Genomic DNA, 27,552 nt, shown 5'->3' on the forward strand with positions numbered 1-27,552 from the left:
TTTCCAATTTATGGATACTTCTGTCGATGGTGAAGTCGCGACGATCTTGCATATATTAGAGATTAAAGAGAGGTTTTTCAGATAAAGTATCGACCAGTGTTCCGTCAAAGCTAAAAGTTTTGAATATACAGGAATTATCATTCGTCAAAGAAATACCTTGAAACAAAGAATTAAGCTGAAGGCGCATCGTAATATATTTCTACCATGTACTTGCTGAGCATGATAATTACAATGCAGATTTGGACGACAAAAAGTAAAAATATGCTTTTCAAATACTGACAACGCTATCGAGTACAACAACAATTCTTGATAAAGGTGTCAATTCCTTGCATGTAATGGAATGTCGTGGAGTCAGACGCTGTTATAGATCAGTACAATATCGCTTGGCTTGAAACTGAACAATTGCCAAGGTTAAGGGTGCACGTTTTTAATGGCTTGACGCTGAATCCGCTTGACGGGATCAACTTGCCAAATAAACAGTCAAGCACGAAACGGTTTAGAAGTGACTATACAGCTATCAAATTGAACCATTCTACCAACGTCTTGAGAAAGCGAGGAAAAACGACTGCCAATTATATTGTTACTCCGGTATTAGTCTCTCTTTGGGCGGGTCACTCAACCTTTCCTTTCCAAAGAAGGTCTGTGCAGCAGGCTACACAGCGATCGGAATCATTTAGCTTTGTTTTCATCAATTAAAACTCATCCACCAGTTGTTCTTTGAAATTGATAATTCAGCCGGTGTGGTAAACAAAATATTAAGTTGGACAATTCAACATCGGTAATAAATATACTATCATTTTACAGAACTGTGATTCGTGACTTGGTTAGCTTTCCAGGTTCTTTTAAACACAATTTCCCAGTACTTTAACAATTGCTTATGACTTAGAACTAAGATTGAAATTGATTTTGAACCCAGGCGCTTGGTTTTGCAGTGATTTCCGCCCTTACCAGTCGGCTATGCTCAGTTGAAGAATCAGCAGCATTCATTTACCCTCATCACATACTACCCGCAATTAAAATCAGGCAAAGTTTTCATGAGTTTTCTCAATGATGGAAGTCATGCTAGTAGCTGAGAAAAAGAATTAATCTTAATGTACAATAAAGAAACATAGATCACAAACTTACAACAGCTTCCTTTCTTTTGTAGAAGAGTTGTGTTTATAGCGATAGCCAAACACAGCCAATGTCAGAACACAAGAATGTTTGATAAAAGAGCTAACCGAACGAGTATTGCCAGTAAGACAATGTTCTCAAGCGATAATGGGAAACTTCTCGAGGCAATAAACACGTTTTATCGTTTAGATAATTTCCGCTTACCTAACGTCACGGTGAAACAAAGCAAATCTATTAAAACCACATTCTCAACTAAGGATTCAGTATAAACCATGATAATAACAGTGACGGATCTAAGGGAAGGGTGTTTATGTGTAAAAAGCAAATCGCAGAAGGAAGAAAAGCCGGCAAGGCAAGCAGTCCCTTGCCCCCTTAGCTTAAGGTCTGGATCCGCCATTGAATAGTACATAACAACAAGGACGAGGTATTGACTTCATGCATGCTATCTGACAAAATTTTTTGAGAAGCAGATCTCGTTTTTCGATAGTTTTGGCTGCTGAGATTTGGGACGGGAACACATGGAAATAATAGTTAATGAGCCACGCTAGAAATGCAAAAGTAAATGAACAGAACGGAAGATAGTTTCAAAATTTATCAGACATGAAAATGGATGGAGTTGATGCTTGAATACTGATTATCTCTTTTTAGCAGCTAGCGGTAGTTTACAAGTTTGAAAACATATGTCCTTCTTCAAGCGTAAGCTGGAAAAGAAAGCTAAGAAATATATTTTCGCAAGCTAATGTTTTAACATCGACTTCATCAGACAGTGTTTCTTTAGTTCAACTGCTGCTATTTGTGTAAAGTGACAGTTTTCAAACATTTCTCGTGCTAAACCAAGGTCAGTTGGGCGCGTTCTCTGTTTGGTTTTAAATGGAGCAGTATAAAATTCTTGAGCTCGACTTCACTTTGGCTGATACTCGACAACTCTGTTGTCCCTTTTTGTTTTCCGCTTCAGTTGACGTGTTACCGAGGCGATGCCTTAGTTAAGTCTAACTGTTGCATAAGATTGAAATCAAATTTCATTCAAACGTTTAACTTTCTCAGTCTAATTTTAACCACAGTTTTCTAGTCTTTATCAATTGCCTATGAACACAAACCAAGACGCGACTCAGACCAAATCACGGAAAGTTAGGTCAATCACGCCATCAGGTTCACTTGGTGGCAATACGATTAAATTCTGTGTAATAGCTTGTTCTCTAGTCAAAGATGTTGGTTACACTGATTTTGATGCGAAGTAACAAGATTAGTGGTAAAGGAGAAACTGATTACAAACAAATGACAAACTGTTTATGGATTTCTCTGCCTTCATGTGCAGTTCCTCTACTCGTGATCGCCGTACATAGAAGACGCTAGATTACGTATCAAAAGCTATAGGTTGATGTTCAAGAATATATTCTGAGAACTTTTAAAAGCTAAAAATGACTTTGGAACTCGGTTCTCAGAAACATTCAAAAACGATTAAGCTTACAACAACTTCCTTGACTCCGTCCATGTCATGTCCCAAACGACAACGCCACAACAAAACGTAATTTCTATGTAGATTAGCCCTTAGCCTTTATAAAAAGAGAAACAAACCTGCATTCACAAATGTCAAGAAAAGGAGACAGCAATGCCCTGGCAAATTCACAGTGAGAGAGCGATTCGAATCTGTGGAGACAAGATGCTAGAGAGACGCTACTTCTTTAGAATAGTGTGTTGGTTCTCGAACATTCTGAAAAGCCGCATACCAAACAGGAAACAGTTGTCAAGAATTAAATTGATGTTATGTCAGTACAGTGAACTCTCGAGCATCTTGCGGACGATAGAGTTTCAACAGATGCGTAACGCGATATTAAAGGCCAAGTTTTATCACCTACAATGCGCTTAAAAATACGAGATTGATTTCCGGTGCAATTGCACGGTGAATTAAGATGGAAATACGTTAAAATAAGACTCCTCTGTTCCCTGCGATTACGTGTTGCGAGATTTCTTGTAGATATTTTTGTTTTTGTAATACCCCCCACCATCCCCCGACCATCCCCCGACCATCCCCGCCCAGCCCCGGCAAAGACCATCTCCTGAGCCAGCGAGTCAAAAATTAGGGGCTTAACCAATAAGAGCATCGTAAACAAAGATGGCGGATTGAGCGTCGATGTTTGGGAACTTTTAACTTTAGGTGCGTGGTTTGAACAACAAAGCTTGAAACTAAATATCTCCTCTCCGAAGAAACCAGATTTCATCAACAGGAACTATTATATCTGAGTGCACAGTGGTGTATAATATTCTAAATCAGGTAAGAAATTCAATTCTGATCTGGGTGTTGTTGGTGTACGGTCTGATCTGCAGACGGCGAGATTAGTTCAAGCACTGGATATATGGAACGTTAACTGTAATTGTCGTCTGATTTTCTTTACTGTAGTATGATATGGCCAACCCTATTGTCCGCCAACTGTTTATTTTGTAATTCACCAGTCAAAGTAAACCCCCCCCCCCCTCCCCCAACCCGGGAATAGGCGGAGACTTGGACAGAAGGACTCCAAAAAAGAGCCAATGGCCTTACCCCCAGGGAAGTATTTTCATTCCAATTTCCTAGCTTGTCCCCGCCTACCAACGAAAGTATATCCTGAGGCTCCAATTTTATTTGGTTCAAAATGTTTCAAACTGTCTTGGGATGGCAAGCAAGAACTAAGGATGAAATAAATTAAAAAGCAACAAGTTAGCTTCTCATGTTTCTCTCCGCCATTTTGGTTGCGTCCTAGGCTGGTCCCAGTCTCTTTGCAACACACAGTTCTAGACTCAATTGCCTGTTTCTGATACGTTGGGATGCCGAGGAAGCAATAGCCCATATTCACGATAGCCGCCATGATGGTTTTCGTATTATAATGCAAATTAGCCACGTTGTCCGCCAGGGGGCAAACATTGAAATGGTTCCCATTTTTCTGAAAATTGGCTCGCCTAAATGGTCAAGTATCTGCACCAAAATCATTTTTGGGAGCCAAGTTATGGAATAACGATTTTATTATTAATTTAAGTTTGCAAAAGTTTCTTGATAACTTGACTTATTAACTACGCAAGCTGTTTTCTTTTTATAGAAGTGCTGAAATTCTGTAAAACTTGGAATGTTTTCACCCCAATACTGAAACCAAAGCATGGATATGAAAAAAATTATCAGACATGATAAGACACCAGCTGAAATTTGCCGATTTTAGCTTGTTTGCCTCTTCAGAAATCACGTGCCTGATTTGCATTATGATGTAAAAACAAACATGGCGGTTGTCGTGAATAAGGCCTATTGTCGTCTAAGACCCTGCATACCAGGGCAGTTTTGAGAGTCAACGATCAGTTTTTGTCCTGCTAATGTCCCTGCCTTTCCCGGGTTGGGCGGGGGGCGGGGGAGGGGTAGGGATTTACTTTGACTGGTGCATAACAGTTAAGATCAAAGCTTTTTATCTGCACCCCTCCCCCTATTGAGGGTCTAGGAAATCTGAGGGGGAGGGGGAGCCTTTCAAGGCTATTTCTTTGGTGGGAACTGTGTCGGCACCTTTTATTTGTTAATAAATTCTGAAGGGAAGTGTGTCGGCACTTTGAGATTCCTTTCTTGGGGGTTAAAAGTTTACTTTTCTGAGGGCATATGATTTAAAGTCCCTCGATACGGGGCTGGGGGGAGAGAGAGGGGTCGATATTAAAATGGAATTGCCTGATATGGCTGGTAAAGGGCCATTCTTTTTTTCATCCAGAGGATACACAAGTCAATTCCGAAGTTTTTGCTTGCAATAACCGACGGGTTGAAAGTAACTAATGTAACTTGCCTAGTTTTGCAAGCCACTGCAGGTTTTTGCTGTTGTTTTTTCTGAGTTTTTAATTTTGCGTCGACGTTTTATTCAGTAAATGCTACACGTGGCAGAAAACTCAAAGGTTTTCCTTTCGTGCGTGAAATTCCGTACAAGTAATTTCTCCATCTTTATCAAATTTATTTTCATGGAACAGATTATCCAGTTTTGATACAACTAACTAACGAGCATTTATTCCTTGTGGTATATATATTGCATTGCGCATCCCTACTGCGCATGACTTTTGTGTCATTAGCGCGTGCAAATGAGGGTGTGCACATACACAGCGCAAGAGATTTCCCTCATGACAGTGAAATAAATCGTTGCAAAATGAATTGTATGGTGACCTATATTTTTTATTGCATAAGTTTGGTGTACAAATTACCGTCTTAAAGTTAAAAAATTAAGAAAAAATTGTTCAGAAGGAAAAAAAGATGTAGCTAAAAGAGTACATGAAACTGATACTAGAGGATGCGAATTATGACCTTGAAAACAACGTTTCAAGGAATGTGTTAAGTCAGTGTCGTTTAGAATTGTGTGATTTTGCCATAAATTATATATTTCATTGTTCCATCTGCCCGATATTCTGTACCTATCAAGATTTTTTCAAGCATTGCTTTAATAACCGTTGATTCCAGCTACTGCAAAATGTAGCTTGAACTGATGAAATAGCGCGTGTGATTAGGCATAAATTGGGCAAGATCGGCCCATCACATCTCTTTAGTGAGAAAGGTGACCTATCGTTTTTATTGGATTTTTCAATACAGTGCCTGGTGGAGAACATTTAGGGGGAGTTTAAAACAAATTGTTCGCCAACTTTCAAGACTTTGGTGCAGACCCTGCAGGTATACAACTTTGTTGAGTACCTCCCTCCCAAGGCACAAAATAAGTTATCCTAGCTGGTTGATTGGGTTTTGCAGATACAAGACAAAGGCATGACTATAATGAAAGCCATATTATAACAGCAAAATTTGCCTCAAGGGTTAGTTAAATAAAGCCTATGGCAGAATCTATAAGCCTGCAAAAAAGGAATTTGACCAATATTTCCCCAATACAGACCTCATGCTAGCTCAATGACATATATACATGTATAATATGGTCAAACCCATATTAAGAAGCCACCTATATAGCCACTCCTATTAGGTGGCCAGTAACCAAAGTCCCAAGGAGGCTTGGCTTTTCTGTTGTTTTTATAACCTCTGTTAAACGGGCACTATCCATTTTCCGGAGCTTGAGTGTGGCTGTTTAATAGCTAGGGGTTGAACCGTAATTATAGTGTTATCATTTCTAGTTCGTGCAATCTTTATTACAGTTACCAGAGGTCTTTTTGCAATTGTTATGGCACAATGAAATTGTCAGACCAGAAGTCTTTGTTCATTATTATTATTATTATTATTATTATTATTATTTATCACAATTTTTTATCAATTATTAGTAATTGTGATGTCACAGTGAAATAACAGTCTGCTGTTGGTAATTAATGGTGCAGAAAAGTACAGTGGAAACCCTCATAAGTGGACACCCTGGTGATGTAAATAAGTTCTCCATGACTAGATCTAGCTGCTTATGAGAATAGTTCTCGTAAGCACCCGCTAGAGTGGTAAAGGAAAGATGGCTGCCTACAGGAGCTTGCCCAGCTTACAATAAACATTAAGAATGCAACAATAGCATCAAATTATTTTTTGTTTTGTTTTTTGTCTTGTACAATGCTGCAATAAATATTATGGCGATAACTTGTGTACACAGGACTGTATACGTTTTTAAAATTAGTACCAGGACTGGATTTTGGTGAAAATACTAAAAGTGCAATCAGGGATGGACATCAGAATTAAAATTTGTGCTTGACACTAACTCTTGTTAACGTTAGAAACAACATTAATAAAACTTCAAGGACGTTTCGATCAAACAACTTCGGTCTTCATCAGTTTTTTAAAAAGCCAACTGAGTGACAGCTTTCTAATGGTTCACAGATCTGCTTGCGCTACGCTAGCAAAAAATCATAACGAATGACTGCTGCGCGTGATTACGCGAGGGATTTGTAAATGTCCAGGACAGCGATATGTTTGTTTCCCGCATTGTTGTCTCTCTGCGAATACCCAGCCTCAAGAAGAAGTCTCTCATAAAAATTATGAGCCTTGTCTACAATTGTCGCATGGTCGAAGTCTATACTATGGAAAAATTGGTTCGTGTGTTGCACAACTTTGGAATTGTTGTCTCCAACCTGAACTACCTGTTTATGTTCTTTTAACCTTGTTTCCAAGGCTCTGTCAGTCTGTCCATAGTACATGAAGTTGTAATCAACGTAGCTGACCTTGTAAACAACACCTCTGCACTGCAAGGCAGAAGGTTTTGCATTTGGTCTCGGGAAACATGTGCGCAAAACATTGAAAGGTTTGTAACCCACTTTAACACCGTTATACGAGGTCATCATATTTATAAATCTGTGTGGACTCCAACGTTGGGAGAGAAACTTAACTGCCACGAGGATGATCGCAAGGAAGCCAAACAACATGATGAATATGCAATTGGGACATATTTGGAAGCTAATGCTGGCAGTGAGCTTGTAGGACATGTGCCAATGGAACTGTCTTATCTTTTCTATACATTTCTGAGAGCTTACGACAATAATGTCAGGTTTCTGTTAAAGTAACAGGGTCAAGAAGGCATGAGAACAGACTTGTTGTGTGAGGAACAATCAAAGTGCGGACACCAAGCAGGGCTATTGCCATGAAGTTTGAGTGGAAGATTTTGAGGTTGAAAGAACTTTGCGCCCACATGGACATTTCAGTTGAAACTTTGAGAAAAATTCCAATGTTGTCATAAAATTTTCAGACAATGCAACAAGAGATTGTAAGCCATTAAAGAAATACCGTAATAATCAATACACATATTCCTCTTGTGCACTTTATTATTATTATTTTTTTGGAGGGGGGAGGGGGGCGGTGGGCGCTTATTCGAGATTGGATGTTCAAAAAGTACTTTTTGGGGGTGGGTGCTTATTCGAGGCTGGATGCTTATTAACTTTTTCCACCTTCAGGGTGGGCGCTTATTCAAGGTGGACACTTATTCGAGGTTGGGTGCTTAATCGAATAATACGGTATTTTTAATTTGTTAAATATTTATTAAATGTATTAATGAACTCCATACATGTCTTAATACAATTGCTGAGACTTTGATAGTTCATCAACACAGAATCAACTAGTTGATGATTTTCATTATTCTCTGATGATCTGTGTTGTTTTTGTGCCATCCAGATTCTCTATAAAAGGACCATGGTGCAGCTTGGCCTGTCAGTGATGCCACAATGCACTGCATGATGTCCAGTCAAGTGGAAGGGCTAAAGAGCTTCTTGCGTAGGTCTGTGTGATGTAATGCCTTTTTGGTAAATGGCTAGGACAATTGCAGAACAGACAGATACATGTACCAGTAATATCATAACTTATTATATGGCTAGCTCCATGAGTGGGCAAGATGAACCAAATCCTATGCTGTGATTGGCTACCCAACTGGACAAGACGGCGCTATCGTGCCCGCTTGGGATTACCCAGCATGTCCTGCAAGAAAAATTCTCTCTAAAACCATATAATAAATCCTATATCAAGCCTGCAAATAACAGTCGGTCAACAGACAATTGTCCGGTAAATTTGAGGTTTTGACAGGTAAAAGTTTAGCCTGGTTGGACATTCTGACTGGGCATTTCTGCTAAATGAAAAATATATTATTTTATTATACTGCCAAACAATACATGTACTAGGCGAAAAAGCTTTGTTATCAGTTTTGTTTTTATTCCATTTCTGAGAATACATCTCTGCTTATTATGTTAAAACTATTTTCAATCATTGATCCCGAGAAGTAGGCAGGAGTGGACTATGACTGCATCGCATTTTAACTTGTATTTCGAGGGAAATTTATGTTTGAATCTAAAAATGTTTTGACACTCAGAAATCTGCATGTTCCATAAAGTCAAATTACCAACTCTTCGTGTTCATTGACATTTTTATAACTCTTTCAGGGTTGTAACTTAACTCTTCAGCCATTATTTGTACCTTTATAAGCCAAATGGACCGGCAAATTGTAGATCCTGGCCTACATTACAATGTGGCAATCTCGACCCGCACCTAGCAATAAAAAAAAAATATATTGCAGCTGTCCAAATCGTAACTTGACTCTGAATTGTAATGCTAGGTGATACAGTTCTTTCACTCAAAAATCTTGTCCAGTTTTGATCAAATATTAATCACAAATAACCCAAAAATGTTTTGATAGCGCTCGAAGCTCAGTCAAAATCTCTTGAGTGTTTTAGGTCAGTTCCCAAAGTGACGTCACTAGTAGCTTGACCCAGATCCCGCTTTGTGCAGTGGTGAGCATAGAAATTACATGTTCAAACACCTGTAGAAACACAGGGATTTTATCAATCGAAATAATTTTTTCGCTGAAGTAATCAGGGAAACTAGTAGATTTTATTAAAGGAATGAAAATTTGGGGGCTTAGTGGCACTTTAAGGATTTAAACTACGAGTGATTTTTGAAAATTCTCTCAAAATTGCATGAACCTTTAGGCAGGAGCAATTTGAAAGTCCTTAATTATTGCTTGAGCTTTCATACCATAACTCATTTATTACATGTATATAACTGAGAAAGTTACAAAAGCTTTCTTGTTAATTTGCACTGCAGTGCAAATTCAAAATTAACAGTTAATTGGCCTTCTCTCAGCCAATCACAATGAAGTAATTTTCTTGGTCATATTATGTGTACAATAAAGGTCATGGGCCACTTGTGAAAGCCTTTCATAGCCTCTGTTCACTAACATAAATTTTAAGCCAAATGTATTTGTTTTTTAGACATGCTCATGGTTGTAACCATTTTAATGATGTATTCTTTGGGAAAAGGTCAAGCAGCTCTTTCTAAAGGACACAGAAATCACTTATGCAGTTGTATTAAAGAAACTGCATGAGATACTCTCTGCTAGAGGAAAAAAGGTGAGTGAAAGAGATACTCAAAGGAATGAATGCTACATGTATATAGATAGGAACTAAGGCTTAGCAAGGAATGTGCTCAGCACATCAAGGTGTTAAAACACTGCGTCAAGTGTTTGATATATTTTAAAGTTCTTAATTGAAAATAAAACTAAGGAGAAACAAGATCAATAAAATTGTAAAAATTAGCAGGGAGATACTTCCTATAATGGCTTATAAGGGGAGGCTCCGCCCAAAACAGGGTACCTTTTTCAGGTTTCAGGTATATAAAAGGGTGGGGATATCACAAATTGAGGTGTATGAAAGGGTCTACAAGTCATCATTTATTTGTTTTAAGGGACTTATAATTAATACATTTCAAACAGATGCACCTTATGGCTGTATTATTTCATTTATTATGCACTACAGGAAAATGACAAGAAGACTTCCTTTTTCTGCAATCTATTCATAATATGGGCTGGAAGAAAGTAGATGAAAGGGGTACCTTTTCTGTCAAAATGGTACGGAAAAGACTAAGGGGCTGGACCTTGGAGCAGAGCCTTCCCATATAGAATTTTGTAGAGTACCTCCCCCCTGCCCCAGGGATCCAAACACAGCGATGATTGTGACTTTTATTGTTCAAACCTGATAAGTTATTTTCAAAAAGCTAAAGATTTTAAAGGAAAGTATGTAAGGCCAAACTGCGATTTGCAATAAGGGTGAGGGAAAACTGTAAGGTTTGTTTTTCTGGAACAAAACTATTAATAGCTATCACTTTTTGGCTGATAGGCCCTTTTCCTGATCTGGGCAGAATACGACAGTAGTGTAGCAGCTCTCATAACCTGCTTTTGTTTGGTATTGTCAGCAGGTTCTATTGTTTTTAAGTCTAAGTCATTGTTTCAATTGTTTGGTCTTTTGTTTTTGGCTAGGGTAGCAACCCAATCATATTATACGTTACAAGAGCTGCTACATCACCTGAATACGAAATCAGCCATGCTGGAGCCTCAAGTTATTCAGTGGGACATCCAACACTCTACAGTCAAGCTTGACTGCCTGCCACTATGTAACTTAGGGTTTTTTTTACATGGTTTATTTTATACTATGTGACCTAGTACATGTAAGTGCACAGGGCCTCTTCTTGTATTTACTAAAAGGTGCGTTTTGTTGTTATTGTTTCTTAGGGCACGGACCGCACAGACCAGATTGAGTTCCTTAAGCAGTTGAAAGTTATTTCCGACAATGCCAAATTAGGTGGGTACACTTTTGTCACTAGTAGTTAATTGTTGTTTGAAGTGCCACTATAGTAAAGAGAGAAGGTAAAAGTGGTGATCTCTGGGATAATTTTTAGTTTGGGATGTCTGTAATTGTGTAATAATAGAAATGATCATGATAGAATAGAATGGAAATGGGCATATTGCCAGTAATTTATTTTCGTTTTTATCTGCACATACGTATTTTGAACACATTGAGCTTTTCGCTCACAAGACGATATGAGGGAAAGTATGAGTCCATTCTTTGGCATCTGGTCTATCAAAAGTCAAGTCTGGTAAAAATATGAAGCAATTAATACTGGACACTTGACAAGTGTCGAACAAGAGATATGTATATTTTTAGACAATATTCCGTAGCTGACAATTTTACCTTGCTTTCCTTGGAAGTTTACATGTTGTGATGTTGTTACCGTAAAAACCAGTATAATATAATTATAAGAACTTACCTGTAGTGTTTTAAGAACCTACAGGCTGAAATTGGCATTTAAATACCCCAAAATATAAGAGCCTGTTCAGCCTGGCAAAGAAAATATGTTCTGATACCAAAAATCACTCCAATTTTGATGGTCTAAATTCTGGATTTTAATTATGTGAGAAACTTCTGACAAAAAAGTTATTGTGTATATGTTTGCTTTGATTTACATTTTTCTGGATTTTCACTGATTATGTTTTCCATAAAGCTACAGTGTAATATAGTCAATTTAGAATCTAAATATCTTATAATAAAATGTAGAAATGTATTGATGTTCTTCTTGGACCTTGATTGTTTGATCATCTAAGCCATGCTGTTAACAAACACCCAGTTTCGTCCACGTGAGATAAAACATATACATATACAACCTCTGAAAAAGTTAATAAGAACCTATTAAATACTTACTCAGGCTCAATTGTGAAAAACTACCTTAAAATATAAGAACCTGTTCAGCCTGACCTCAAGAATTCTAGTTTCTTATAGCCGGGTTTTTATTGTATATTTATACAGAGAAATGAGATGTCAGTCACTCTAGGCTGATAAAGAGCTTACTAATAAAATTATTAAAGATAATGAGTTGCCCATTGCTGTGAAACTCGGATAACTGTGAACACCAGATATAGGTTTTATGGAATGTTGCTGTGTAGCAAAGAAAAAGCCAATTAGGCATCAGAAAACTATAATTTTATATGTCATAATTTTAACACCTTTTAACAGCTTTTACCTTTAAGTTTTATATTTTACTTTTATCAGCGTAATGTATATAATTAAGTAATAAGTTTTTGGTTTTTAGGTTTACTCGTGTGTCTGGAACTTAATTGTGATTGGTCAGTACACGGTTGACCGGTCAAAATCAAATCCAAGTATTCACGATTTTTTGACTTGCACAGTAGAAATTGATATATTAAGGTTGAGTGCATAAGATTAAGTTGGAGTAAAATTCTTTATTGTAGGTGCTGGGATGACTGTGAAGCTTCTGTTTAATATCATCTCCTCCATCTTCGACTACAATCCGAACGTGGCGACATGTATGAAATCAGAGATGTGGCAGGAGTAAGTAGGAAGTAGAGCCAGATAGACTAATAAATAAGGTTGTAACAGTACATCGAACTATCGATGAATCGCAATATTAATGTTGCGATAGCAATGGATCGATAGTGAAAATGAAACATCGATAACAACTGCGATAGTGTAGCGAACCATCGATAGTTTTGACTTTTGTGTTTTGGGTCATTTGAATTGAAAATCATAGAATCTGTCCCAGATACACAACCAAACGTAATGAGCCGTATTTGATTTTCTGTTTTAGATAACACCATCTTGTGGCTAAAAATTGAAGTATTGGAACTATTGTTTTCAATCCATTTTATGTTTTTTTTTTTCATGATTTGTTGAACATCTGTCATTAAATTATGATTGATGGCAGTGAAAAATGCAAGGCTTAGAACTTCAGAGTTTGCATATTAATGTTGAGTAATCCTGATTGAACTTGTTGTGATTTGCAGATGTTTGAAGCAGATTGATGAACTGATAAATATTCTCATTGAAAATCAAGACACAGTGACTGTTGGAGAAAACATTTCTGAAGAGTCGGAGAATGTAGATGTAAGATTTGTGGACTCCTTTTTTTTTAGGGGGTATTTACACGATACCAGCGTGACTTATATTCTGTTATTAGATGAAAAAGTCATACCGTGTTTACATAATTAAGGCATCTTTATGGCAGTGTGAGTAAAAGGGATATCCCAGTAGAACAGTTATGCAATGTTTACATGAGACATGAGTAAATTTTCATATTGGAATGAAAATGTCACTCCAGTCCAACAGGAATCGGGGTGAAATCACACAGGTATGATTCACTCCGGTATGACAGTTTGTGTCGGTATCATGTAAATAAATACTGAACCACAAGAGGGACATGGAATGAACTTGTACCGATATGAAAGTTGCCCTGGTATAATGTAGACACACCCTTATGAGTTGTTGGGTTTGTACACAACCACTTTCTTTGAAACTTAAGCAGCATAAAACAGTTGATCCTACATGTAATAGACACAAGTTTAAAGTCTGTTTTAGGAATACTGTGCTGGCTGATTGTTGAAATTTGTCTTTCTTAAATTTCCTTATCATATTGCCAAAAAATTAACAATTGCATTGCTAAATGGAGGTTGTGACACCCAGGAGCTTCCACTGTTGGCAGCCAGCTCCTAGATGAAGACCGCTCCCATGGCTGACAAATCCTGGCAACTGAGCCCCCACGTGGAAGGGGAGACAGGCACCCGTCACACTGAATTAATAGTGGAAAGAGGGAGGGAAGGGAGGGGAAATGCTTAAAGACATGCTCCCAAGCAAAAGAGCGCTCACTTAAAACGCTATCACTGAGAAAGCTACCAACACATGTCCCAGTCAGGAGCACATAGAGTCCTGGTGCATGCACGTATCAAAACACCGCTGACAACTATGTGAACACAGATGCTCTTTGTTGTTAACTCTGTTGAATTACATTAACTGCATTTAATGCCATCAATAATTGGATAGATAGACTTTTAAAGAAGTTTCTTGACGTTTACTTGATAGAGATGTTCTCATAACCTCATGTAGTCTTTTTAAGCATATCTTTAATATGTGATGATTCCTTTAGCATTTGGATCAACCCTTGAAAGTACGTGGCTGTCCCCTGATTACTGTGGAGCGTATGGATGATGAATTCACCAAAATGCTTCAAGGATGTGACTGCCATTCCACTGAATATGTGACAAGGTATCTAACTAATTATTATCCTCCAATATTCAGAGTCAACAGCATCCATAATTTTTATTTTCATTTGAGAAACTTGATTTTGAGAGTTTTGACCACCTTGGGAAGGTATTTTGAGATTTACACTTGGGGTAGTTGGGGACAAGCAACAGTTGGTGTAGGTAGCTGATTTTCCTTTTTTTCTGAAAAATGACAAAAATCAGGGTTGCCACAGCTAGGTCAGGAAATGGTCAGGGAAATAATTCTTCAAGGTCAGGGAAAAGTCAGGGAATTTTATGTTGAGTTAGGGAAAATGGAAATTTTGAAGAAAAGTGAGGGAAAATTGAAATAATTTCACACAGTTGTTTTAATACCTTTGAAGGCTAGAGGAAACATTTGGGGTCGTTGTAATCTCAGCAATATTTTTTGTTTACGAAGAAGGAAAATTTGTTGCAAACTTATCAGTCCTAAAGAACGAGTAGAAAGGATGGCTGTGAGTTGAGGCCAGAAGCCACTATCAATTTACATGTGACATTTTGTATTTATTTAGTGAGGGAAATGATTTGATTTTTATCAGGGAAAAGTCAGGGAACTTTTTAAAAGTGATGTCTATGATAACCATGAAAATAGCCCAATGGCTTACCTGGCTGAGATTGTGAAGTAGTTAGTAATTTTTGCTGGTTGACAATCCTGCAATAAGCATTATTTTTGCTTTCTCTTATTTAGACTGAGGGATGAAGAAATAGTTTGTGAACTCATTACAAAGTTACAAAGCTACCTGGAAGTAAATGGGTCACGATCAGAAATCTGCAGAGTTTACTTGTGCCACATTGAGCATCTTTACTACAAGGTTTGTATTGTAAACTTAAAGGAATTCCTAACTGTTTTGATGGGAGGTGTAGTGGCCTAATGATAAGTGGGCTGGACTGCAGGGCCAGGTTGTTCAAAGCCCGAATAAGCTAACCCAGGATTAGCGAGAATCTTGATTTGAGTTTTGTAACTTTTCAGTGGGGTTTTATGTTTATACTGTTTGTCCTTCAGTTTTGAGCTTGACTTAAACCTCAAACTACACAAAACGTAAGCAGTAAAAAACAGTTTTATGCAAGAAAAATGAATACTTCGGTTAACTTTTAATCCTGGGTTGGCATTAAGGTGGCTCTAAACAGTTTCCAGCAGTTAGATTTAGAATGGGTCATTCTAACCACTCTTTATCACTGAATGCTACAATCATGGTATCAAAAAACTGCCAAATCATTGGTGAACACATTGTTATCATTTGCAGGACACAATAGGTTATAATAGCAACAGTGTGACCTGCTAAAAACACCCTTAATTGATGCTTTAAGGACTTATAATTCAAAAACAGCACTGTGAAATTTTTTTATATTTTTAAATTTTAATAAGCACGATAAGACGCAACTTTTGGCAAAGTTTTAAAAATATCTGTACATGGGGTTCAGAGCCACCTTAAATTTTTAAAACTTTAAGGGGGCTCTGAACCCTATGTACAGATTTTTTTTAAACTTTGCTAAAAGTTGCGTCTTATTGTGCTGATTAAAATTTGATAATATAAAATAATTTCACCGTGTTGTTTTTGATCTGGTTGTTGTGCAAGACATGTTTTTCTCTTGGGGCCTGTCTTCACTGTACAAGGTGGGTGGGGAACCCTTTACTGGACTATAATCCCATCTAGGGGGACATAGAAATACCTCTAGCTTTGCTTCAAGACAATTTTGACCTGATGGGTTCAAAGTCTCACTTGCAGACTTTGCCCCTTATGCACATTTGATTTGATACTATATCTAGAGCAGTTTTCAATTAAAGGGGTGCGTGGAATTAAGCTCTAAGTGACTTCTGGAAAATTTTGAGGCAACCAGGATTGAAATACCTACCAGCAATTTTCATAGTTTACTATGGCTTTGCCTAAAAGGAACTATCTACCAATAAATTATCATTACAAGTTCTTTTTAGACAGTAATGAAGACAAGAGTAAACTGCAACCATGGCTTGGAGGTATTTCAATGCTGGTTACCTCAAAGTTTTCCAAAACTCACCCAGGGCTTTATTCCATGTACCCCTTTAATTGAGTGTCAGAAGACCAAAACCAGAGAAATTACTGCAGCCAACCACAGATTAAGAGCACAGACAATTCAATGAACCAATCAAAACTCAAAGTAAATACACATAGCTTGACGCATAGTGGGATGAAAAAGTTGCTTGAGTTTAAGCCAATTATGTGGTGTAGTAATGCAAAGCCAATAATTATTAATATATGACACTCAAGCAAATACTGCCGGGCTTCTGACTGCCCATATGATAAGTACGAAGTGCTTTACATGGAATAAATTATGACTGTCATTCTGTTTCTAGATTGATGCTGAGCTTATAAATGATGAGGAAAACAAGGAAACTGGTTAGTACCATGTGAAAGTTATCCTTGGGTACTTTTCTGTTGTTTCTTTTTTTTTTTGGAGGGGGGGGGGGGTTGTGTGTGGATTGTGAGTTGCAGTGTGTTTTGTGAAATCATTTCAAGGGTTTACTCTGCAGGCACATCTGAAGAAATTTTTAGCTCACAAATAAATGTATCAAAGGAAAGGAAAGGTGCAAAATATTGTAATGCTTGCTGTCAATGACTATCAGGGCTGTGCTCCAGAAGTGCCTGGGTGCCACAGGTTACTAACTTTACCTCAGGGTGACTGGAAAAACCTACATTTGTCATATACTGTAAGCATAAGTGTTGGGCACCTAGAGTTCATGGTTAGCAACCTCAATTGGGCCCCTCGTAATTTTTCCTAGACCAGAGCCATGGACTATAGTGAAGGGGGGACCAACTTTAAGTTTTTGGAGTTAAACTTATCACAGGGTTCATACGGGTCCTGGAAAACCTGGAAAGTCCTGGAATTTTATTGTGGCATTTTCCAGGACTGGAAAGTCCTGGAAAAGGGCTACTGGTCCTGGAAAGTTCTGGAAATCTGTTAAACTCAAGTAAAAAAATATGAGATGTATGGCAGACAGTAAGGAGAATTAACATTAAGATAACAGGAGTGAAAGGGTTAATGTGAAATTTAGAGTCGTGGAAAAATCAATCTGAGTCCTGGAAAGGTCCTGGAAAAGTCCTGGAAATTTGTTTCTGAAAAAGGGTACGAACCCTGTTATCATAGTACATCAATGTACTCAGTATTTAATTTGGTCCTTATTTATGCAGAAGCAGATAAGGATTCAACAGAGGGTGAGAAAACAGAAATGGAACAACCAGCTGAAAAACAAAAGAAAGAAGGACCCAGTTCATCCGAGAAGGTAGATAAGATGTGCAAGTTCATCTACTCATGCGACACTTCAGACCGTATCCGAACTAGAGCCATGCTCTGTCACATGTATCACCATGCTCTACATGATCGCTGGTTCAAGGCTCGTGATCTGATGCTCATGTCACATTTACAGGAGACCATCCAACATTCTGACATTCCAACGCAGGTTTGTGTAACAACATTTTGGCTACCCTTTGATTGATATTGGACTGCTTTTGAAATAAATAATAATATTTAGAGAGGAAGCCTCATCAGTCCAAGCTGGGTTTCATGCAGATGATCCTCTATCATGATTGAACTGGAAATTGGAAATGTTGAGAGTGGGAGAACCAGGAGAAAATCCCTCGGAGCAAGCATATGACAGTGGGCCGGAATTGAACCTGGGCCACATTGGTGGGAGGGGAGCACTCTCACCACCCCGGGGGGGGGGGGGGGGGGACTCCCATATGGAATGGACGGGGATGCTCGTTGTCTTGCTTAGGGGTGTAAATTTCGGATTTTGGTCTCGCTTAGGGTGTTCTGGGCAAAATGTCATTATTTTTAGCCGTCAAGGTCTCGTTAAGGGTTGCACACGAAGAAATAACAAAACAGAAAGAATTTTGATTCTTTATATTTACTCAATTCATATAAACAAATTCGCCATCATTAAATGTCACTGTACTTTTTATTTGTCTGTTTTATAAACTGGTCTCTTTTAGGGGTCTGCATAAGCTTCGGCCACGCCCAGATTGGTCTCTTTTAGGGGTTAAATTCAAAATTTCCGACGAGCATCCCCGTCCACTCCATATGGGAGTCCCCCCCCCCCGGGCTCACCACTACGCCAACCCTGATCCCCATTTCAAATGGGTAATCAAAATGGAAGAACCATTGGAAGTAGCATTGTCAAATGCCACACTAACCTGAAAAATGGCATCTCTGTCTCCAAAAGGTCTTGCAATTTAGCTTAGAAACCATTGACAATTTGCCAAAAAATTGTCATAAATTAATCAAAAGAGATAATTAAGTGACACTGGTACAGTGTATATTTTAATTCTCAGCTTACTTGAACTAGAAACTTATATCTCATTGCGTCCATATGTTTTCCGCAAGCTTAGTATTTGTGGTTACTGAGCTAAGTTTTACACATGTGGTAGATAAAGCAGTAGAAGAAGTGATATCAGACTAGTCTTGTGTTAAGACTATCTGGTGTTCACACTGCAGCATGTTTCATGAGAGTTGGCCACAGTCAATATTTTTTTCTTTAGCCTTAGTAAATGAAACATACAATGTAGAATTTCTTGCCCAGTATTGTAATAAAAGCAACTCATACAGTCATTTATTTGTTTGCTTTTCTCTTTCACTGTTGTTCTTAGGATTTTTTTGCAGTAAATATATTTTATTCTCTTTCTCTTGTTTTCTGTATTTACTTTGTTCAATTAATTACCATACTCTTGAAGATACCTGCATTTATTAGCTAATTTAGCATATAAAATTTTAGGAAAATTTAGGAGCTGTTCTCTTTTGTCACAAGTTTGAAATGTTATATGAATTCCATATATTTTTAATTTGTTAATTTATTAATACATTTCTTAATGCTGTTGCTGGAGAATTTGATACATGTAGTTCATCAATACAAAATCAACTATTTGGCGATTGTCTTTATTCTCTGATGATCTGTGTTGTTTTTGTGCCATCCAGATTCTCTACAACAGGACCATGGTACAACTTGGCCTGTGTGCCTTCAGGCATGGCATGATCAAGGATGCCCACAATGCACTGCATGATGTCCAGTCAAGTGGAAGAGCTAAAGAGCTTCTTGCGCAGGTCTGTGTGATATAATGCCTGTTTAGTAAATGGCCATAACAATTGCTGAACAGACAGATACCAGTAATATTATGAGTTATTATATGGCTACATGTAGCTCCATGAGTGGACAAGATGAACCAAATTCTGTGCTTTGATTGGTTACCCAAGTGGGCAAGATGGGGCTATCTTGCCCACCGGGGACTACCTGCCGTGTCCTGCAAGAAAATTTCCCTGAAAGCCATACAATAAATCCTTTATTGCCTAATCTTGTTCGATCAAGCTGGCTGGATATTGGCCTTGTTCTGTTTTTGCAAGTTTATGACCTTCACTCCGTCTCAGGCCATAAACACACGAAATAAGAACTTGGCCAATATCCAGCCATCTTGACTTCACGCTCAGTCAATAACCCGTATTTGTTATCCAACTGCAGCGAATGCCATCCAAGTAACAGTACAAATATTCAGTGATTTTGTACAGTTATTTGTACAGTAGAAAACCTGTTTGCCATACAGGTCAGCGAACGCACGCAAAACTGTTACACTCTCCCCCTTTCATTGATGAATTTATTGACTACAGCAGTTGGATGACAAATCTGTTATTAGATGTTTTGGTGTGTAGTATCGCTTTATATTTTTATTCGATGTTTGTATTTTGACGAGCCCATAGGGCTCGTCAAAATACAGCACAACTCATAAGAATATACAGCAATGCTACACACCAAAACATCTCATAAGATATCTATTTCTAACAGAGCACAACATCATTCTAAAAATTGCAGTACATTTTTTGAAATTGCTTTTTAGGGTTTAATGCAGCAGAGACAGTATGAGAGAACCCCAGAACAAGAAAAGATTGAGAAGAGAAGACAGGTATTGTAACCAGAATAATTTCTGTTAGCAGATGGATGGACCTCCTGGAATAGAAGGTGGTGAAGGGGTTTGTTGGGGGGGGGGGGGGAGGCATGGATAAAATGAAACGGTAATCACATTCATGGAGATGTAAAAAAAAGCTGCTTACATTTTTATTGTAGTTCAGCAAATGCTCTGTGAGGTAAATGTTTATGATTGGTCAAGCTAAGTGGTCTTGTTCCTCTACAATGGTCATACAGTGTATGTTCTGCGGGCAAGTCATGCTTGGATGCTATGTTGTCACTGTTTTGTTACTTAGTGTTACTGTTTCAAGAAGTAATGTGTGTAAAAAGGTGAAGTCTGCATATGAACTAAGTAGCCCATCAGACCATAGCTTATTCTCCAGTTTCTGTAGACTAGGAGTGTTCTGGAGGAGTGTTCTGCTCCCCCCTGGATAGGATATTAGTCCATCAAAGGAATACCCCGCAACATTAAATTTTTCGGTACGCATTGTATACACCTGGGTGGAGAGAGGAACTCTGAGAGTGAAGTGTCTTACCCAAGAACACAACACAATTTCTCCAGCCAGAGCTTGAACCCAGACCACTCAATCTGAGAATAAGCGCACTAACCATGAGGCCACTGTGCCTTCCTATTATGTGTAGTGATGTGAAACCAGTTTTGTCTCTGGTACTTATCCTCTTTTTAAAGGACGTAGTTACTTGAATGATTCGATAGTGTCCCTTCTGATCCCCGTCATTGTTGTTTTATATGAATTCCAGGTTCCATTCCACATGCATATAAACCTTGAGCTGTTGGAGTGTGTCTATCTTACTTCAGCAATGTTAATGGAAATCCCTTGGATGGCCAGTATGTCTTCAAAACAAAACATTCCAATTATTGTTATGTGCAAGTCCAACAATTTAGGGGCAAGCAGGTGGAACACCCCCCAGAGAATAAAAATGTAGACATACTAATATTCTATTTCCTGCATTGTGGGATAGATTTACTAGACAAACAAAGTGACTGTGGCCCTATCAGCCCACTTACTAAATCTGGCTTTATCAGGAAGATCTTTTCTGTTTTTTGTTTAAAGGTTATATTATATCAATTCTACACTGCATGAGAAAGGACTTGCAAGTCTAGCATCACTTTTCTGCTTTTTTTTTTCAGCCCATGCGTATGACTACAGACCACGTATTTTTAGCAAGAGTTTCCACTATCAGTTACGACAAAGTGAAAAGCAAACTTTAGTAGGTTAGGACATGAAGCTGTTTTTCCTTGACTTGTAAATATGCAGGCCATTTTCTTAAAGGGACAAGGTTTTGTCACTACAGGAAACAGTTGGGATAAATGTTTTCCCTTGACGTTACTCTATGACAAGTGTAATAAATAAATTGAAGTCTTGTTGTTTTATTTTGGAGAACATGTCATGCTTATGTTTGTTGAAAATTGATTCTCAGACTCATTTTAATGAATTTTAAAGTAGAAATAATTCATCAAGTTTAAACAAAGGAAATCATGACGGTGGTGGTGTTTGGATATCTGATCTTAATTAGCATAGATTTTCATGATTTCATTTTTTTGTTTTCTCCTTAGTTTTAGTTTCAATTGAGAATATATATCAAACACTTAAGACAGTATTTGACCAAATTTTTAAACACCCTGATCTTTGTCAAAAATACTCCAATACGTGTCGTATTTTCCACTCTCTTCTCAGTGTTTGGAAATGTGGTCAAACATGGTCTTTTGTGTTTGATATATAATGAAAAAGATACTTTGTTCTTGTTGGTAAGTTGTTGGATGTTTGGCAGTCTATTTTCATGGTATTTAACAGGCCACTGACTTATATCCTTATGGATTAATCCCAGGTCCTCCAGAAAGTATGCATGAACATGTAGTAGCTGCATCCAAAGCCATGAAGAAGGGAGACTGGAAACAATGCAAGGACTACATATTAGCAGTTAAGGTAATATGAAACTTTTGGAACTATCTACACTTAAAACCAACCTTCTCCTAAAAAAAGTTATTATTGGTCGGGAAAGAATGCAGGATTATCTCAAATATGACAGATGTTTTTTTTCTAACTATTAAAACATGAACTGAAGGGGTGCATGGAATAAAGCCCTTAACTGACTTTTGGAAATTTTTGAGGCAACCAGGATTGAAATACCTACCAGCAATTTTCACAGTTTACTCTAGCCTTGCCTAAAAAGAACTAGTAATAAATTATTATTATTATTACAAGTTCTTTCTAGACAGTAATGAAGACAAGAGTAAACTGTGACCTGCATGGCTGGGAGGTATTTCAATGCTGGTTACCTCAAAGTTTTCCAAAAGTCACTTAGGGCTTTATTCCTTACACCCCTTCAATTTCTAAGTTATTTTCAGGAAGACCAGTTCTTCCATGAGTGACTCAGCAGGACAAACTAATGTTGTAGTGATTATTTTGTGTGAACTACCACACAAAACTAACCAGACATTACATCCAGTGTGACCGGCCTCAAACAAAACCAGATTTCACTGTCCTGTAAAAGTTCATTTCTAGTTGACTTTGTGCTTGTTTTTTTGTTGGTTGTTTGGCTGCCTGGATTGCTTGGTGAATGTTAGATTATCTTTCTTTCTAATAATAATAATAATAATGATAATGATAATGATAATGATAATGATAATGATAATGATAATGATAATGATAATGATATTGATAATGATAATGATAATGATAATGATAATGATAATAATAATAGTAATAATAGTAGTAGTAATAGAAATAATAATATCCATAACAAAATTCGTGATCGTGATTGGTTCTCCGTGCACCAATTTGTCACGTAACTGGCACACAATCATGTGGATGTCCAATTACAGGTATCCAATTTGAACTTTTTGTAATTGGATACCCAAGTAATTTGCACGTCAATTACGTTTGCTTCAATGCCTTCCTTTGCAAAGTTTCCCACAGCTTTCAAACTCATGAAAAGCGCTACAGACGTGTTCGCTCAAAAGAATTTCTCAAAAGACATTTTTAATTGCAAAACTTTGTGATAGATACAATTATTAATTAGTAATTGGACCTCGTGCTGTACCATAAAGAAAAATTCATGCTCGTGATTTCAAACCAGCCTTGCACTTCGCGCTCATCCGATTTTGAAATTACTTGAGTGATTTCTCCCTGAATTGTACTCCACCTGGTCCAGTTACTGTTAATAATAATAATAATAATAATAATAATAATAATAATAATAATAATAATTATTATTATTATTATTATTATTATACCCAGGATAACCCTTCACTACAAAGTACTGTTATCAATGGGGTCCTGACTGACTAAGAATTAAAAAACTAATAAATAAGGATTATTGAGATAATAATTATATAAAATAAGATACATATCAAGGCAAAAATACACCAAGTTAAAAACCGTTCTCTGTGGCATGATAGGTATGGAAATTGTTTCGTCAAACAGAGCAAGTACAAGAAATGTTGCTAAGGTAAAGTCTGTTTTTAGCTTCCGCCTTTAGGTCTCAATGTAAAAAATTGGATGTATGATCAAGTGCATAGTAGATATGAAAGTGACATCGATCATCAAATAATGTGAAATTGGCTTTTCTTTTTTTCTCACAGGAAAATTCAAGAGGAAAGCCTGAGAACATATTTGTTCACATATAACAGCGTGTATGACTCATTGAGGTACTTAAATGTTTAGAAGAATGGGGAAAAGTAGCTATGCATGCAATGTTTACAATACACACTACCTCCATTGGAAAAACTTGTGCACCATATTCTTGATGAAAATCTTTGTTAATTGTTATGCATGACTTTCACCAGGTAATGTCAAAATCAAAATTAGCATTCCTTCTTGAAAGCATCCTGTTTGCTTTATTTTGCTCTGAATATCACTCATAAAGGTGTATTTCTATCCAATTTTTCCACTTGTGTCACAGCCAGTACAATTCTGTGATTCCTATGACAACCAGCACAAAAGCAAGGCATTAGTCATGAATAAGCTGTGATCCATTTATAGGAGCACTTCACATCTTATATAAGCCCCGCTAGTATAAATGGTCCAGTTTACGTCTTATGTAAGCTGCAGCTTGTGGAAGCCGAGGTTTATTTTTCTCGTATAAATGGCCAGTTATCCAACAATCTTTATCCAGTCTATTTGTGATTGGTGTGCCAGTGTCAGCTCAAGTGTTTATTTGTTGTCTTTACTTGTAGTTTGTATACGTTGGCTGAAATGTTTGATTTGCCTCCGTCTGTGGTGCACAGCACTATCAGCAAAATGATCATCAATGAAGAACTGCAGGTTTGTGATATTGTTTCGTTTTTAATTATTAATATTATTATATGACTTGTTCTGGTATCCGATATTACAGGCGCTCTGATTGGCTAATCGTAGGGCATTATTCTCCTGTAATGCCCACGAGAATTACCTTGACTTTGTTGTGTAGATCTCGCTATTGCTTTGTCAATACAGCAAGGTCTCAGTCTGAGATTTTCCCGTTAAGACCTCACTCTCGGATTAGAAGTAGTTATTATTATTTTCACAGTCAAGCAGTTTAATAAGTAATTTGTAACTATAAATCAATCTTTACATCTGCACAGAGAAAGCTACACATGTAAGACTTACCACTTGGGATCAGGGTCTGAACCCCATGTCTTCTAATCTGCTTAGAGCCCTCTGTGATAACTATTTAAGGTTTTGCAGTCCACCACTTAACTGCAAAGTTTCCTAAGATGTCACAGAATTGTAATATAAAACAATTTTCCTCTGTGTCTAACTATCAAATGTGATTATTGTGCTTCAAAGCTGGAGTTTAAATGGAATTCACCAGAGAAAATCAAAACAGGTTTCTGGGGAATTGTTATAAAACCATGCTATCAGTGGAATTCTGACATATTAACCTGCACCAACAGGCTTCACAAGCCCTTAGTTTTTGCCAGCAATGTCACTGATCGTATGCTGGTAACAGCAGGCTCATATCATAACTATTAAAAATTGTTTGTTTTAATTGCTTTGTTGAGTGGTCATTAAGAATTCAAATTTCAAGTCTAATAAAGGTTGTGTTCTCACTCCAGGCCTCTTGGGATGAGCCAACTCAGACAGTTGTAATGCACCGAGGAGCCGAGCCTTCTCTCCTTCAGAGCTTGGCACTGCAATTAGCTGATAAGGTAAAATCTGAAATACTGTAGTCTATTAGCCAGGTGTTTCATTAAGGGTTGGGCACCGGCAAATTGACCAGCTGTGAAGACTATTTTGACCTGCTGGTTTGATCACCTAGTGGAAAGTATTTCTTATAAAGAATTTCAGATCAAATAGTTTGGCCCACCTGTGAAAGCCAGTTGCCCTGACCTGTTGAAAACATTAATGAAACCCCTTCTATTAGCTTTTCAACTTACAGCTTATCAAACAACTTTAATACAGAGTGTTTACGACTTGTTTTCAGGTCAGCACTTTGGTAGAAAACAATGAGCGTATTTATGACACAAGACATGGAGGATTTGTTCAGTTCAAGGACAGACAAGGTATGAACTGCTTAGAGTACTTCTTTTCCTCTTGGGAAAACTTTTACAGGTGTCTCTCACACTAAGTCTACATATAGTGCTTAATGTTTGATTATTTTGCCTGTGAACAGTTTGCTAGTGTGACAAAAGGCTTGAGAAACGCAAGACCCCTTTCTGGGCCAGTGTTATTTCCAGTTAAATGGAGACTGTTAGTGCAAAAGGCATAACCCGTATTAATCAATGAGTATTTTAGGAAGCCTTTTTGATTTTTTAATTGCTTCACTTACCCACTCTCTACTAATTTCCAGGTCAAGGCTGCTATCGTCGACAAAATCAGCAACATTATGATCGACAAGACAGGCCAGAAAAACAGGACAGGCAAGATCGGTACGACTGGCAGGAGAGATATGGGCGCCAGTATGACTGGCCTTACCAACAGCCACAGACACAATCATCTTATTAATCTAAAGACAATATGCATAATTTAATCAAGGAACATGGCAACACTTGTTATGGCCTGTCTGTGATTCAAGCTGATACTGTCCTTGTTTGCAAATGTGATGAATTTGAGTACACATTAACTAAAATGAACAATGGAATTCCAATTTCTTGATCCAGTTAGGCAGACAAAAATTATTTTGGAAATTTAAAGCTTGAAAAACTGTAAGTGGCAATGAAGTACATTACATAATATGAACCTAAGGTTTTGTTTTATCGCTACTAAGTGAACAGTTTTTTTGTACAACACCCATTTCATTACAGATACAGATCTTTGTTTATCAAAACAAGGTATTATTTCAAGATATCATGCCAAATTTATCAGCAGTACAGAACCTGGCCTGCGAAGCAAGCATTGCCATGCGAGAAGCTTTTTCCATATTCTGGCTGTGCGCAAATTGGAGTAGGAGCAAAAGTCTTTGAAGAAGCAGGGGTTGGTCTTCTCCATCAATATTTTCACTCCCACTCCAATTTGTGTGTGGCCAGAATGTAGACAAAGGCCTTCGTATGGGAGCGCTTGCTGTGCAGGCTATCTTGCACAAAACAGCATAGTCTCACAGCTGCCTCTCTTTAACCCACAAGTATAAATGGGTCCTGATGAACTAGTGCTGGGGTAACCCCATTTAGGGCTATCATCGCCTCTAAGATTTGGGGTAGAACTACTCCTACTTGCTTCATGCTACAGAAATTAAAATAGCACCAGCCATGTGGACCACTAGGCTTGAATGTGGATTACACCTTTCTTAAAATTTGAGTGTGCAAGTGGATTAAATCAATTCATAAAAGGCTTTTTGTTTCAAGTAATTTAATCAACAGATTTAATAAACTCAGGATTTGAGAAATTGGGACTCCACTATTTACTTTCGAAATCTTCAAATGTGTAAACATGTTGTAAGTGAATAAAGCTGAGTGATGCCAGTGATAAACTGTAGTTGATGAAGTTATTTTATTCTCCCAATATCTCTGTTATGTTAGACACTGACTATGATATTCCTCTATTTCCTCTCTGCAGCACTCTTTAAATATTTGGTGTTAGAGTTGCTGTGTATTTTAAGGCTGGTTTTCACTACTGACAGAGTCGGAGTCATAGCTGGAGCCCTAAGAGTGCTAATGACCAAGTGAAAATTGAAAATCAGTCATAAGCAGAGTCATAAGCTCAACGGATTAGAGTCTTAAGAATCGAGTTTCCATTTTTTCAGATTATGTTTATGACTCGGTCGCTTATGATCCAGTTAAAAGTAGATTGTCGG

At 37.6% G+C, this 27,552-nt stretch overlaps 2 protein-coding genes across 5 annotated transcripts in view; one reads left to right on the forward strand and one right to left on the reverse strand.

Annotated features, from left to right (window-relative positions):
* The window catches only part of LOC110052059 (uncharacterized), a 52,457-nt gene that overhangs the window by 15,647 nt on the left and 9,258 nt on the right, over positions 1-27,552 (reverse strand). The gene's annotated exons all lie outside the window — the stretch shown is intronic.
* Positions 3,182-27,228, forward strand: LOC149097759 (eukaryotic translation initiation factor 3 subunit C-like). 4 transcript variants are annotated; one of them, XM_089278928.1, is made up of 23 exons: positions 3,182-3,385; positions 5,690-5,767; positions 6,358-6,453; positions 8,177-8,279; positions 9,763-9,900; positions 11,058-11,127; positions 12,573-12,672; positions 13,125-13,224; positions 14,261-14,379; positions 15,082-15,205; positions 16,726-16,768; positions 17,561-17,829; positions 19,341-19,466; positions 20,252-20,317; positions 21,079-21,166; positions 21,470-21,553; positions 22,168-22,265; positions 23,741-23,790; positions 23,924-23,989; positions 24,518-24,605; positions 25,379-25,471; positions 25,747-25,825; positions 26,113-27,228. In XM_089278928.1, exons 7-23 carry the CDS (start codon positions 12,581-12,583, stop codon positions 26,265-26,267), a joined length of 1,740 nt encoding a protein of 579 aa, XP_089135054.1. In that variant the 5' UTR covers positions 3,182-3,385; positions 5,690-5,767; positions 6,358-6,453; positions 8,177-8,279; positions 9,763-9,900; positions 11,058-11,127; positions 12,573-12,580; the 3' UTR covers positions 26,268-27,228. The 4 variants fall into 4 exon arrangements, with proteins under 4 accessions (XP_089135054.1, XP_089135055.1, XP_089135052.1 ...); XM_089278929.1 differs by lacking the exon at positions 5,690-5,767; XM_089278926.1 differs by lacking the exons at positions 5,690-5,767; positions 6,358-6,453.

Source organism: Orbicella faveolata, unplaced genomic scaffold (assembly GCF_042242905.1).
Source record: "Orbicella faveolata isolate gen_17 unplaced genomic scaffold, um_ofav_v1 contig_47, whole genome shotgun sequence".
NCBI classification, from domain to species: domain Eukaryota; kingdom Metazoa; phylum Cnidaria; class Anthozoa; order Scleractinia; family Merulinidae; genus Orbicella; species Orbicella faveolata.

Bases quoted from the DNA above. Each gene is read 5' to 3' on its own strand.
- LOC149097759 (XM_089278928.1), top strand. From the start codon at position 12,581: ATGACTGTGAAGCTTCTGTTTAATATCATCTCCTCCATCTTCGACTAC. The intron at 20,318-21,078 runs GTATTGTAACCA...TATGAATTCCAG, and splicing joins AGATTGAGAAGAGAAGACAG to GTTCCATTCCACATGCATAT. The intron at 21,554-22,167 runs GTTAGGACATGA...GATTAATCCCAG, and splicing joins TGAAAAGCAAACTTTAGTAG to GTCCTCCAGAAAGTATGCAT.